Source organism: Tinamus guttatus, unplaced genomic scaffold (genome assembly GCF_059628265.1).
Source record: "Tinamus guttatus ecotype Peru unplaced genomic scaffold, ASM5962826v1 Tinamus_guttatus_pri_ptg000330l, whole genome shotgun sequence".
In the NCBI taxonomy this organism is placed as follows: Eukaryota; Metazoa; Chordata; class Aves; order Tinamiformes; family Tinamidae; genus Tinamus; species Tinamus guttatus.
The window spans coordinates 592,762-607,218 of NW_028288864.1; the positions used below are offsets into that span (position 1 = coordinate 592,762).

Here is a 14,457-nt window from a genome sequence, read left to right on the forward strand (position 1 = left end):
TGATCTGCATAGATAGTGCATAATTAGTAGCCTACACATGTAGCTTGACTGGATTACTTATTTGCTTAGGAAAAAAATACACTCACAGAATCAATTCCCATTTTTAAATAAAATTTTTAGAATGCAATACATGTTTTGGTCAATTTTTACAATACGAAGTCTTAATACTGCAACTTAAGGACAACTATACAAAGCTCAACAGTGTACATAAGGCAGACAAAACTGTAATAGCAGCAGTTGAACTAAAGCTGAGAAGCTGTCAACACCACGTCAACTGTCTAGTACATTGCAGCAACTCAAGCAGACAGGCAGTAAGTTGCTTTCCCTGAACAGCTGACAAAATTATGAGACCCATTATAAGAAGGATGTCACCTTTCTGGGTGCCTCTCCCCTTTCTTTTCCATATTTTAAAGCCATTTTAAAGAAACCACTTCTGTATATTCTTTGTTTTTCAGAACTCTAATTCCTACAGGAGAGGAGGAGAGCAGGCCCCTGTTGCAGCAGGGTGTGTTCTGGCAGAGTCGGGGCAGGCACCGGGGCTGCAGCAGCTCGAGCTGCATCCACGGCCACACTGGTATAAGGCTTTACCTCACCTGTGACCCTTAAGCACTTGGAGTCTGTGGTATGTAAGCTAAAAAGCTATTCTACTCTGTCAACACTACTGCTAAAGTTAAATAGCTAAATTCCATCTTTCTAACTTACCAAATACACAAAACCACCACTGTACTTCGCACATATACCACCAAAAGAGAACAAATAATCCCAGGTAACATACAGAATCAATTCACAGTATCTTGCCTTAAGACAAAGTGCCCTAAATAACAAACCATACCTAAAGAGTCACACAAGCTTCACATCAAATCCTTTTCTTAGTAGGAAGACATTTATAATAACCCGTGGGAGAGCTTAGTGCATGTGAATATGCGGTATGAGCTTAACCTAAGCGTGGCACAAGGTGCTGCACCAGCTCTTGCCCTCCCTGCCAAAGCAAGCTCAGCCAGACTTAGACTGCTAACTTCATACTCAAAAATCAAGGAGAGGCTGCCCATAGTAGCGTTCTGGGATTCCATTTTACTTTCTACACCAACTTACAAGGGCATCACCTGTGACCAAAAGCTTTAGCCCAATTGTGAGAGGAATGGTACAGATTCCTTAGATCTATCTTTTTGAAGTGGACTGAATAAGATAATCAGTTATGGCTGTGGCCAGGGATTAAGTCTAGTATGAAAATACAGCTATGATGTTGGTTTGCTTTACAATCTTTAGCTTGTGGGTCATACTAAACATTAAATCTACTGCTACATAAGTATAGAGACTAGCCCTTAACTAATGAACTTATTAACTACATATTTACAAACAAAACATTCACTCTGAGTGTTTAAAAATACAATCAATAACAGAGCTTCTGGCATTGGTAAAGTTTTTTCTCTCCTTTTTGATACAAATTACCCAGCTACAGAGAATGGGTGATCCGCATGTATAGTGTTATGGCTGAGAAGAGAGAGCCTTGTACTTAGCTCTGTGTTCATCAATTTCTTCCTTTGTTTTTTTGATACAGCTAAAAATTTCTTTGAAGAGTGCTTTATATTCAGGAAGAGCATTTGTGGGAGAGTCACTGAGTTCCCCACTGGTAACTTCTTGATTGCTAGCTGCAAGCTCATACTGGGTATTCCCCACATTAAGGTCTTTGGAATACTGCTTCAGTGTTTGCACTGCCTTGTGTTTCACAGAATCTTCATCCATCTGACACCTCTTCAGAAGTTCCTCATATTTCACCTTCAGAGCATTATACTGGGCATCAACTTCATTGAGCACAGAGATTCCTCGCTGCTTCACAGCCTCAGCTCTCCTGATACAGGTTTCCTCGTGACCCCGCAGAATGTCTCCTCCTGCAGCACTGCTTAGGAAGGTTTCACTGTTGCTTCTTTTCAGGGCCTTCTTGTCAAGCTCCGAGACACTCGGAAGTCCATCATCCACGGGGCTCTGATCCCTTTCTAAGGATTCTTTGAAAGATATAAAAAAGGATTCTGGCACCAATTTCTCTGCATTATGGAAGGTGTTTTCAGACTGAAGCATTTGTCGCATTTCAGCGACTTCCACTTCCAGCTCCTCTGCACGAGCCCGATATAAGTCTATGTCAACTAGCCTCTGCTCAAGGTCACAGTTTTCTTTTACCACGAGACTGTATTCCTCTTCCATTGTTACCCTCTTCTCTTTTTCTAGGCTAAGTTGGGCTTGCAAAACTGTCACTGCTTTTTTTAAGTTCTCATTTTCTTCTTCTAGGGGACTTAGCTGATTATCCATTGAAGTAATTTTTTCTGCAAACACATGATCATAAACGAAATACCTGCAGAAACAAACAAACAAGTTACTGGGTGTAAGAAATACAGCTTTCTATACTTCCTACTTTTTTTTTTCTGTTCTAGGTAACTACTGACAGATTTAAACTATTAGCTAAAATACCTCTGAATACATGTAGTGGTCCTTTTAATATCTATTCTAGCTATCTATTCAATAATCAGAGCACAGTTTGTAAATGCATTTTATGCCATCAAAAGAGGCATCTCAGCTTAGGCCAAATAATAGCTATTTAACAGATTTTAAATTATAGATAAGCTTAATAGGTCTGCTTATTCAGTAATTAAGTTTAAGATTAAATCTAGGCTATTCCTTCACTAGTGCATAGTCTGTTGCCTCCATGTGCCACACAATATGCTTTCATACACTTTTCCACAGCTCTCCACTCTTTAAAACTTTTGTCACTACTGCCAGTGGAAACGAGCTTCAAAACTGACAAGCTACATCCTGGTGGCTGGCATTTCCACAAACACTTGGCAGCTTGAAGGAATCCATTTACCTTTAGGATTATGGAAGGATAACTCCTTTTTTGGATGTACAGATTATTCATTCCTAAGTCCTACCTTCATGCAATGGTGGAAGTCCAGACACAAAACCTATTCTAGCTGGAGCTACTTCACTTAAAGTGATCAGCTTTGAGGTCTAATGCTGAGTTTCCCTCAAAGTAACCATCCTGATGGTCACACTAAAGAAGCTTCATTTTCTTAACTATTTTTGTGCTTTTATCTGAGGTAGTACAAAAGCAAGGGGGGGTTTCAGATCCCCGCAAGTTTTCTGGACTACAGCTTGCTACAGCTGCAGGCTGTGGGAGGGAACATACTCCAAAACAAGGAAAGGAATAGCAGGTTCCATTTCCACACAGACTGATACAGCCTCTATCAATATCAACTCCCCACAGCGCAGGAATGTGCAGATATTTTGCTAGTCAGGGACACTATGATGTTTTTCTGCTAGCTTGTTTCACATCTGTGTTTGCATGTCCTGTTTTTAAACTCTGTTTAACATAGGTTTATCATTTGCTCTACTACACAAGGTAAGACAGTCTTACTGGCGAAGGTCATAGAGCTCCTTCAAACATGAGAAACTATGCACTGATCGCGGCTGGTCCGATCTCTCGTGGCTCATGCGGCCTCGTCCAGACTTCTTAAGTTCTTCTACTTGTCTTTGCAGGTCATCTATGTGTGTTTGCAGACTTTCAATTGTCTCTGTCAAGCTAAAAGTGAAGGACAGTACTGTCAAAACACTTGGGTGCTTACTCAAGAGGATGATATAAGTTGCTGCCTACTTACACTGTAGTTGCTTCTCAGAAGGCTGCTCTTTGGCCACAAAATACATTTAAACACCACCATCCTTTCAACTGAAAAGTGTAGTAGAACAGTATAGTGGACAGATAGTCATGCAGTAACTGCACAAATTCACTCAGGCTATTCTTATTTATAACCTTAAAGGTGAAGATTGAGGCAGAAAAGGAAATGTTACTAAAAGTTCCTTACCTTAGTATCTTTTGCTGTGATGCTTTGCTCTCTGCAACTAGTTTTTGGTTCGTGTCCTCCAGTTCTCTTGCTGTAACATCCAGCTGTTCGTATACCTTTGCATGCTGATCATTCATCTGACGCAAAAGGTCCACTTGCTTTGTGAGGTACTGCAAGACAGTGGTGTTCTTACTAGGCTTGTGCTTAGAGTAAAAAACTCAAACTACCATTCTGCATTTTTACTCACATTTATAGAGAAACTACTAGGCTTCAAAAGTGTCTAGATAGCTGCAGCTGCTTTGGGAAGTGCACACGTGAAGTGCACTCAACTATTTTGCTTTTCTCATGGAGGTCAGTGCAGGCTAGTCAACAAAATGCTTATCCAGATGAGTTGAGTCTGGTTGTGCAAATTATGTTATTTTATAGTTGCTGTAGCTAAGCTATTGCTAGTACCTAAACTTTCTAGATTGGTTACTGGTTGTGTCTGTACTGCAATCATTGCTAATAGAGCCATGAATCCATATTTACACATATCCTGAAACTATGCAATGCAAAAGCCTTCTGAAAGTGTCAGTGGGGTCCATCAGACATTTTATAACAATTGTGGCCTTTCATAGCATAAAAACTGTAACATGGGGTGGCACCTTCCATACTTTATTTCCAACTGGTGTAAGTTTCTTCACACTCTGAAGTAGCATTAAGGTCAGCAAAACAACATTAAGGTTGTAATCACACTTAAGACAGTATGTGGACTATTATGTGTCAGGAAACAGGACCAAGTTATCAAATGCCATCTTTAACTACCCACAAGGAGCTATTCCAGTTTCTGGAATTCCAAACAAAGGTCTCCTTGCCTTTTTTTTTTTCTTTTTTCTTTTTTTTCTTTTTTTAAACCCCTCTTTCTCCTTTAATTTAAAAAAAAAAAAAAAAAAAAAAAAAAAACTGCAGTGTTCCCCTTTTAATCCTCTTTAGTTTCACAATAATAAAAAGCCTGTTACAGTTTATTGGATAATTTCAGAAAGACTGAGATTTGCAGTTTAGGAGCAGTAAACAACCACCTAAGGCTCTGAACACCAGAAGTAGGTGAGCAACTGAGCAGGTTCCAAAAATCAAACCCCAAATCCCAAACCACAAATATTTTACGCTAATACATAATTTAATTATTGCACGATATTCTGTACTACTGCATGCTACTTATTGAAAAATAAAATTCAAATATGAATATCCAACAGACTTACAAGTGGAAAGCTACTTTTTCTTAACATAGGCTTGTTACATACTCAAAGCTCCTAATATTGTACTTAACCTTTTACCTCATTAAAAGATTGATGGGTTTACATTTTAGGCAATTTAAGAACCGATTATAAGTTAATCTAGGACTAGTAAGTGCTACATACAGTGTTCTAGATGAGGACGATAGCAGTTGGCCAGACCCTGTGCAGCCTTGGGCACGTGACAGCAGATTTACGCAAGAATAGTGCATGGATTAGCAGCAGAATCTCTGCGTGACCCATTTGAGTTGAACTTTCCCTATTGATCATTCTCAGAAGGAGCCACAAATCTTTATATTTTCTCCAGCAATGCAAGAGTGCCTAAGCACACAAGCCAAGGGTTTGGTGCTGGATTTGGGTGTCACGTCTTACAATGGAGGATGTAAAGCAACATTTTCTTCACCTTGTGTCTTAGATACCTGCAGTGATGGTTTGAAATTGGCTTGGTATTATCAGTCTAAGAATACGAAGTATAGATGTACAATAAATATTTTAGAAAATCTCATTTGTTCTGCCTTCCCCACAGCTGAGCGCCTAACATGAGGAAGCAATTGAGATTTCTTGTGTTCTCCTGAACATTTCAAGAGAAAGTGAGCACTTCTTTTAGTCTGAGTGTTGAGAGCAAAGATTCTGACAAGGATAAAGTTGCCCTTTCAATCTATTCCAGCATTTATTACATCCACAAAGTACTTAGTGGCACACGTGTCAGCGCAGAGGTCAGATGTAACAATTCAAGGCTGTAAAACGCTTAATACGTTAGCGTTTAATATATTAGCTGTAATCTTAAGCATTCCAAAGCCCCTGACCCTTCACTTTCAGCACAGATATGATAGCACCATATTTCAGAATGAGTTTTTAGCCAGTCCTAGACCTTGCTACCCAAAAGATGCAAATTAACTGGAAAAAAACAAAGACTTGCATTGATTTATTGCCCAGGAAGAAGCTACTAAAAATAATAATAAAAAAAATAAAGTAGTTATAGGAACAGCTGGAAGATCATCTTTTAGACTGCACAGCTAAGTACTTTAAAACATCATGTGCAGAGACTGCATATGATACTTGCACATTGTGCCTTGTGCAGTGGGGGAGCCTGCATGCCCACAGAAGACAAATGCAGGGAATGCAAACAACCAGCTGAACTGCTTTTATCACATAGAAACACTGCACTTTGCATGCGTTCACCCTATTTCTCCCAGAAAGGCACCTTATGCATGAGGAGTTCTGGTATATATGTTTTGAGATACTAATACACTTTTAAATTGCACTGGGAAAACAGGTAGGACTAAGGCAAGCAGTGGAAGTGAAAAGACAGCATGTTATTACAGCAGAGATGAATACAAATACATTCTGTCTGCAGATTGATTCAACACAGTAAGTGCAGGTGCTACTTAGGTGCCAGAAGTACCAACAAATAAAATAACATTCACCCCTCCACCGCCTTTGTCCCCCACGAAGAAGTATTCTCACCTCTTCTGCCCTTAGAAAAAGCTGAAAGAACAATTCAGTGCACACACCCCAACCCATATTTGATTCATGTTTGGGAAAAGAGGGGAAAAAGAAGAGAATAAACAGGTACTAGAGAAAGCCTTCAAAAGGAGGTATTGCACAAGTCTTGATTTGGTTTTGCTTGGCTAAGCAGATTGAGATAGTGTGAGAGTCAGTCAGTCACTGAGGCTGCCTGTACTTGACCCTGCAGCACCTAGACTGTAGATTCCTGCTGGAAAGGCACTTCGAGGCACTCTCATGCAGAGAATGAGCACTAACCCACAAGAAAAGCTTAAACAGATGAACTGGCTTAACCCAAACAGAAAACTACATCCTGAATAGCACTAGATTATTTATATACATTATTGTTAATTTGCGTTAGATTATTCTCCATATTTCCAGTGTTTAACTGCATTAAACATTTCCTTAAAAGCAACCACCCATATAGGAGCTAAATCTTAAGTAGAGCAGTATTTTATAGCAACTTCAAATCCTTCTGTTCCCTAGATCCTAAGGACCAATCTTTCCATTAAAAAAAAAAAAAGTTATGACCACAAGTTACTTAAAATCTCTGAATACATACTTTTTTTAATGCTGTGGCATTAACATACATTTAGGCCATTCCAACCATTGCGTCACAGAATGAACAGAGTAATGGAAATAATGCCTAGCACATAGTAGTGGGAAAAGACAGACTATAGGGTATAAAAATAACTATTTTATAAAAAGCATTACCCAAAGATTGTGTATTACCTAATAAAAAGGCTGTATTTGTATTAACTTGATTTTTTTAAGCACCCAGTTTCAAGCTTGGAGAGTTGTTTTTTTTTTTTTTTTTTTTTTTTTTTTTAAAAAAAAAAAGGTTACCTGCAGTTGTTATAAGGGTTATTTAAGTTCAAGTTGCAGCTGTACAAAGGCCACACACAGACCATAAATCTAAGTATTACTTGCACCAATGGATTCTAAAATTTTATAAGAATTCAATGTGCAACAGTCACAACCTGCTGCCTTTGATTCCCACCAAAACTTGACTGAAATGCTGAGTACATTTTCAGTATGTGGTCAGTTAAAAAAGAGAAAACTAAGTGTCTTTGAAAGGCTGGTTATGATTTTTCCCAGGCAAACAGAAAAGAATACACTACATCCTGTATTTAGATACTGATAAAGTATTTCTTTTTGCTGGAGTTTCTTTTAATGAAGTTGATTTCAATTCCCTTGTCAAACCACAGTTCTTTACTGGCAGTATAAATGCACAGATTTTACTTAGATCTCCTTCCTGTAGTTAGCTTTTAAAGCAGTTAGATTTAAATAATGAATTTAAATATTAATGTGAAATATTTATTATTCACATTTTCATATACTTTCATTTAACTTTATCTAGTATGTACAGAAAAATGCAAATTCCTAAAGTAGATTTTGTACAGATACTTGTCATTTGTCGTTAAACAAATCAAATCCAACAGTAAATTCGATGACAAGCTTGCACTCAATGACACACAGTTATATTTATGATTAAGCCTATACAGGTTTTCAGATTTTCAAGCTATCAAAAGCTGTTAGAGATGGCTCATTGTTTTCCTTGGAAAACACAGATTTAAACTTCTATGCAAATCTGGATGCTTTAATGCATAGGTATGTCAAATACTTACCTCTATCTCCTGCAGTTGCTCTTGATTCGTTGCATACATTTGCTGTAAAGATTCTTCTAGCTCAGTGTTACGATCAAGTAGCGTCTTCCCAAGCTCAGCAGCGAGGTGGAGGTCTAAACAAAGAAGTCATGTTTGCATGTAAGTTGTAAACCCCAAAAGATAATCCAACTTTTAAAGCGTTTGAAGTATTTAAGATGCTTGCTACACCTTTTGTATCTAAAAGCTAGATGAAAGTTTCAGATAATTTTATGGTAAATCAGTAAGTTCAAAAGAAAAATAAATAGTGGAGAAACGTACTTTGCCTAATCTCAAATCTAGAAGACAATGATTGTTTTATGTCTTTCAAAACGTCACTTTAAATATCATTTATTCTCAGGCACTTAATCTCCATTTCAATCATTTTCAGTCTACTTGAAGGTACAGCAACTGTAGTTCTTTCAAAATAAGAAATAACTTATCCCAACACCCAGTTCCCTTCCACAGGGAAGTTGGATATTTCTTCCATAGCATGAGTAAGTAGTACTAGATATTCTATATAATTATGTCTCAAAACAAATCCAATTTAAAAGGTATATGGAGTAACAAATAAGCTAGTCTTAAGTGTTATTGCTTAAGTAGTAAGTACTCTAAAAGTTCAGAACCCAGCAGACTTCTTAAAAGTTTTTTTTTACCTCCTTCCCTTCACTGGGGCTATAACCAAGTTGTCTCCTATATGCAGAGTTACATACAGCCAAGGAAAAGTTATTTCCATAAAGACTTAAGCTAACGCACTAGAGACATTTATTGCATCATTGGCAACTGCAGCTAGACTGGAGAGCACATTCTGGTTTTGTTTGGTTAAGATGCCCTTGTTCTATCATGTTATTCTGCCTCCTTCCTGCCCTCTCCCAATTATCTTATCAGCTAATCACTGTCACAGACAGAACACTGTCCTGGACTGCTTTGTGCCAAACTTCCCTTTGACAGTCTGGCCAGAGCGGTAACTAGATCTAGATAAACAAGCCAAAGACTGAATTCAGACTTACCAAGAGAGGTAAATAACAGCATTTGTCTATTAAGTTGTAGCTATCCAGTTCTGGCTATACAATACCTGTGGTATTACATTCATTAAAAAAAAAAAAAAAAAAAACTGAAATACTGCATTTCCTACCCTGAAATCAGATTCTTAGAATAAATGTCAATAAATTTATTTAGAACAAATCATACTGTATGGGAGTTATCCATACTCTCAAAAGACCCATGACTGAGCCACATGGCTACTGATCTGTACTTGGGAATTCATCCTCACACAGGTTTTCACTGTAACATTTCTTATTAAGAAGCACAGCCTATTATAGAGCTTTTTCTTGGGGTTAAAAGTATTTAGATAAGGAAACCTTAAGACCTTCTCCTTAAGTTTTTCTCATATTTAACAGGGATCATACATGCATATGTATCCAGAGACAAAATGATTCCCAGGCAGCCAAGACCAAAGCCACTTGTTCAGTCACATTACAAAACACTATAGTCTTCAGTGAATCTGTCATCATGTATTACAAAATACAGTCTTGATTCACAAGTTCTTGTGCTACCAGTCTTTACGAGGAGCTACGTAATATTCAAAGCCACTCAACAATTAATATTGGCATCATTCAGGACAAAGACTAAACAATTCATTCTTTCATTTTAATAGAGTAGAATAAGAGCTTTAGGGAGGATTTTAGGATTACATTAGAGATGTAATGCATAATGGAATTACTTGCTGCCAATTCCCTCTCCAAAGGGAAAGTTGGTTTTGATGTTCAAACACATTTAGGAGTAGAGAATTTCATTCTTAAATGCCCCCACGTCCAATAAATCAAATTGTGCGTAACACACAGTACTTTGAATACAATGCGAATAATAGAATTCATGTCTTTCTACTTATACACTCATTCGGTTCATTAGACCAGCAGAAGCACAAATGGGTTATTATGGGAGCAGCGTGCTGTTTTGTAATTAAGGCAATTTGTTTCTGAGGGGGAGAAGACCAGTTGAACAACTCGGGCGCATGCAGTAAAACTCCAACTAATGTCTATAGAGGAAGGAAGAACTGAAATCATCTGACCTGTTCTAAAGTGAAGAATTTGCTTTTTGTTCATTTTCCTATACTAAGTACCTATATCCCCCAGTGAGTGAAAACTGGAAGTGTCCAGTAGATTTTTTTTAATCTCTTATAATCTTACTGCATTAATTGGTGATTTGCCTCCACTAATTTTAAAAGGCACACACACAGTTCTGCAGTTTAAGCACAGCCTTTGAGTTCATGTTTAATGAAATTTGGCCACTGAAAACACAGCACAATCAGGCATTTCTAAGGGTACAGAAAATACGTTTTTTGTTTCTCCTTCTGAAACTGCAAATTTTAAGCATTGGGTATAGGATATATTATCCCTTCTCCAGAGACAGAAAGAAAAAAACAGTTAATTTACACCTTTCTAAGAGTTACCATGCAATATTAGAAACACATTGCCTTTTTTGTTGTAAGCCTGGGAAAACTAACAGCTGTGTGTTGAAGTTGCATAACAGAAAATACAGTTTGCATTATTAAAATACTTGTAGATGCAATCCATGGAGGCGCAATTTTTAAGAGCTTGATTTTAGTAGATCAGTCCTACTCATTGTGTTCAACTATTCCACCTGAAATCTCTAAGCCAAAACAAGATTTGGATGGTACGTCCATGGCGTTAAACAGCCCTCATTTATCACCACTCCTCCACAAGCTCTACTGACAGTGTTACTATACTTGGGAAAGAAAGATTAAAACAGTACCGAGATTCTTCTCTTTCATTCTTTCATGACTCACCTAACAAAATGATTCAGAGAATTTTTAGAGTAAAATGAGCCTATTATTTTCAATAGCAAAAGGCAATAGGAGTGTAAGATATATAAATAAGTCTGGTTAAACTGCTTATTCAAACACTGCTGTGTTGAAATAACCCACTGTTTTATTGGTATTAAATTGGAAGAAAAAAAAAAAAAGGGCAAGACGTAAAAGGAGCAACCCTAAGAGTTATTTTTCCAAAGGCCAGCATATCAAAGGAAAATATGATCTTTCAGAAGAAGGTGCTTCCCATCCTTGCAGGACTCCAGGAGCATCCCGTTCCCATGAACGACGTGCCTGAACAGCGTATCTGCCTTATCAAGGGAAAAGCTTCCAGCGCATAGAAAGACTATCAAAAGTCTAGCCAAAACCCTACCTTAAATTTAAATTTCAAAGACAGGCAAGGACTGCAGCTTGTTTTGAAGTGGTTTTTAAAATATCTTTAACATTGTAGGTTTTCTCACAAATATGCACTGATTAGGTTGTGAAGAGTTTAGAGACACTTTGCAGCTCTGTTTAGATACACCAGTTTTAGCATGATGAAGAGCATCTTTCAAACTCCAGCAGTATGGTATAAAGAACACTTTAAAGGCATTCCCTTAAGGCATCATCTTTGTGTTTTAACTTGCCCTTCAGTTTATTTTCCTCCCTTCCCTTTTGGCAAGGCTTTACCCACTTCTGCTGAGGCTCGTAAGGAGATAATCCTCAGAAAAAGATAGAATGCTGATAGAGAATTAATTAACTAACCCTCAAAAGAGACTAACCTCTGGAATGGAAAATTGCCTCTTACAAGCTCAGATGAGGATTATTTCACTCACTTTTAATAAGACTAAATTAGAGGAGCACAAATAAGTAAAAAGTCACTATACATTGTGAAATCTGTTTGCATGTCCTATAGTCCATATACAGCGGCAGGGGAAATACCACTAAATCCTATCTTCAACTTTTCAACTCTGCCTTGCAAGAGCAAGCTCTTGCTGCAGGATCTTAGTTAAACCAATCGGTTTATAAACAATAGCCAGGAAAACATCACTTCTGAGCAAAGCGTACCTAAATATAGCTGCCAAGCAGCTATTTTATAGACAAAACATACAATTAGAGACCTACTCCCGTCTCGGAAAGTTTCTATCTGCTGTTGCTCGTTCTCGGTGCAACGGCTGCTCGGCTGGAGAGCTCCTCACAAAGTTCCCTTCTTTGTGGTTTGGGGCACAGCGGTACCTGCGAACCCCGAGGTTCAACCTGCGCTTGGCTGCGAGAGAGCAAATCTGGAGCAGGTTTGAAGGGAGCCACTTCAGGACTCCGAGGTGGCCATTTAAAATGAACTCGGCGTTATTAAAGAATCCTAAGAAAGTGGTACGAGGTGAGCGCCGGCTCTGGCACCGCTGACCCAGCGGCGCCTCCTCCGCGGGCCCGGGCAGAGCTGCTGCCCGCAGCCCCTCGCGGAGCTGCCTCCCGTGGGGCTCCACGTGGGGGCTCGGGCGGGCACACCCCGCCGCGGGGCGCAATGGCGGTTTCCTCCCTTTTTCCTTAGGAAGAGGGGCGCTCTTTTTCCAGTCGCGGACCTGCCGCCAGCCGGCTCGGGGGCAGCATGGCCAGGGACCCCGCGGAGCCGCCGCGTCCAGGTGCGCGGGGAGGACGGGCAGGGACGCAGGGAGGGAAGGCGGCTGCGCTGCCGCCCTGCCGCGCCGTCAAACAAAGGCGGCCGGGGGCTTCGCCCGCCACCGAGCCCCGCGCCCTCCCACCGCCGCTCCCGCCGCCGCCGCCGGGCCCTCGCACCCTGCCCGCCGCGGGCTGCGCGCCCCCGCCGCCCCGCTCACCTTGCTGCAGGTCCTGCTGGTCGTACCAGGGCTCATCCTCGCGGATCTCGAACTCCTCCACGAGGCTGTCGGCCAGCATCGCGCCCCGTTCGTGCCGCCCCTGCCGGCGCACGACGCGGGGCGAGGCAGCGGCGCCGGCGCTAACGAACCCCCTCGCGCCGAACCGCGCCGAGCCGGCTGCTGCTGCGCGCCTCAGCAGCCGCCTCCGGCCATCGCCGAGCGCTTCCGGACTTTGCCGAACCTCTCCCCCTTCTGGCCGGGCGGCGGCAACGTGGCAGCCACGAGCGCCCGCCCACCGCCTGCCGCGATTCAAACACAGCGGCCGGGCCTCCCCCGCGGGCGGCCAACGAGGAGCCGCGAGCCGGGCGGATCGAAAGGAGCGCCGGCCAATGGCCAGGCGGGCGCGGAGCGAGCCGCCAATGGGAACGACGAGGAGGTGGGATTAGGATAATGTTCCCCCGCCCTGGCAGCTGGCTGCGCGGCCTCCGGTCGGAGGAGCTCGGTCGGTGCGCGCGGCGGGGGCGGCGGCGCGCGTGGGGTGAATGGCGGGGACGGCGCTGCCGCGTGTCCCACATGAGCGCGGGCGGGCAGGCGGCTCAGGCTGGCCACGCTCAGGCGGCGCCGGGTCTCTCCATGCGGGAGTTGTCGAGGGAAGCGCCTACGCGGAGGATCGCGGCGCTCGCGACAGCTCCGCTGAGCCGCGTCGCGGCGGCGGCAGCACGGAGGGTCCGGCGCACAGCGGCGCTCTCCGTCCCGTGCCCGCGCCTCCTCCCCTGGTGAGGAAGCGGGAGCCGCGCCCGGGGAGCCGCCCAGCGCAGCAGCCCGCGGCCCCCAGAGACCCCCCCGGGGCAGCGCGGCAGTGCTGAGGCAGCCGCGTCCATTTCTGTGAGAAACCCCCCAGAGCGGCTCTGAGTCACGGAGCGGCCGCTCTGCTGTCGTGTCTTCCGCGTGAGGGCGGTTGTGGGGCGGGAGGCGACGCTGTGGTGACTTCCTCGCCGCGCGCCCTGCTCGTGAGCGAGGAGCCGAGGTGCCAATTACCCGGCGCGGCGATCGGGGACTCTCCGTGTTGTCGGTGGGGAGGGCTGGTGAGGCGCCGCTTCCAGATTTGCCGAAGCTGAGGGCACTTTCTCCGCTTTCCCTATGCAGGAAGGAGTCAAGTCCCGAGTGAGCGGGAAAATGAAGAATTTGCAGGATTAGTTTGCAGGTAAAGCTAGTGTGAAGCACCTTTCTTGGCGCTCATGGAGTTCAGGGGGGTCTGCAATTCCCCATTTGGAAACCCGTGCTCTTTTACAGAAGGAAACACATATGAAATGTCTGCTTTTCCAAGTGTCCCATCTGTGTCTGCTTTTCCAAGTGTCCCAGTATCTGCTCCATAAATCTGCTGTTTAAAGCACTCCATTAAGTGCAGTTGTGAAGGCTTGAACACACACTTCATTTTAAAATGTGACACTTGTCGGTGACATGCTTCTGTAATGACTTCCACAATTTATAATGCTACACTTCTAAAAATAAACATGTAAAATGGGGATCATTTCAATAACCTTAGCCTGCATTTCAGGTTTC

At 42.3% G+C, this 14,457-nt stretch overlaps 1 protein-coding gene across 1 annotated transcript; it reads right to left on the reverse strand.

Moving 5' to 3' along the window:
* Window positions 1-1,456: 1,456 nt before the first annotated feature.
* Window positions 1,457-12,999, reverse strand: CDR2 (cerebellar degeneration related protein 2). The gene is made up of 5 exons (XM_088529419.1): window positions 12,895-12,999; window positions 8,236-8,348; window positions 3,852-4,000; window positions 3,407-3,571; window positions 1,457-2,347 (listed from the first exon to the last, which is right to left on the reverse strand). Exons 1-5 carry the CDS (start codon window positions 12,971-12,973, stop codon window positions 1,486-1,488), a joined length of 1,368 nt encoding a protein of 455 aa, XP_088385545.1. The 5' UTR covers window positions 12,974-12,999; the 3' UTR covers window positions 1,457-1,485.
* Between the last annotated feature and the right edge of the window lie 1,458 nt (window positions 13,000-14,457).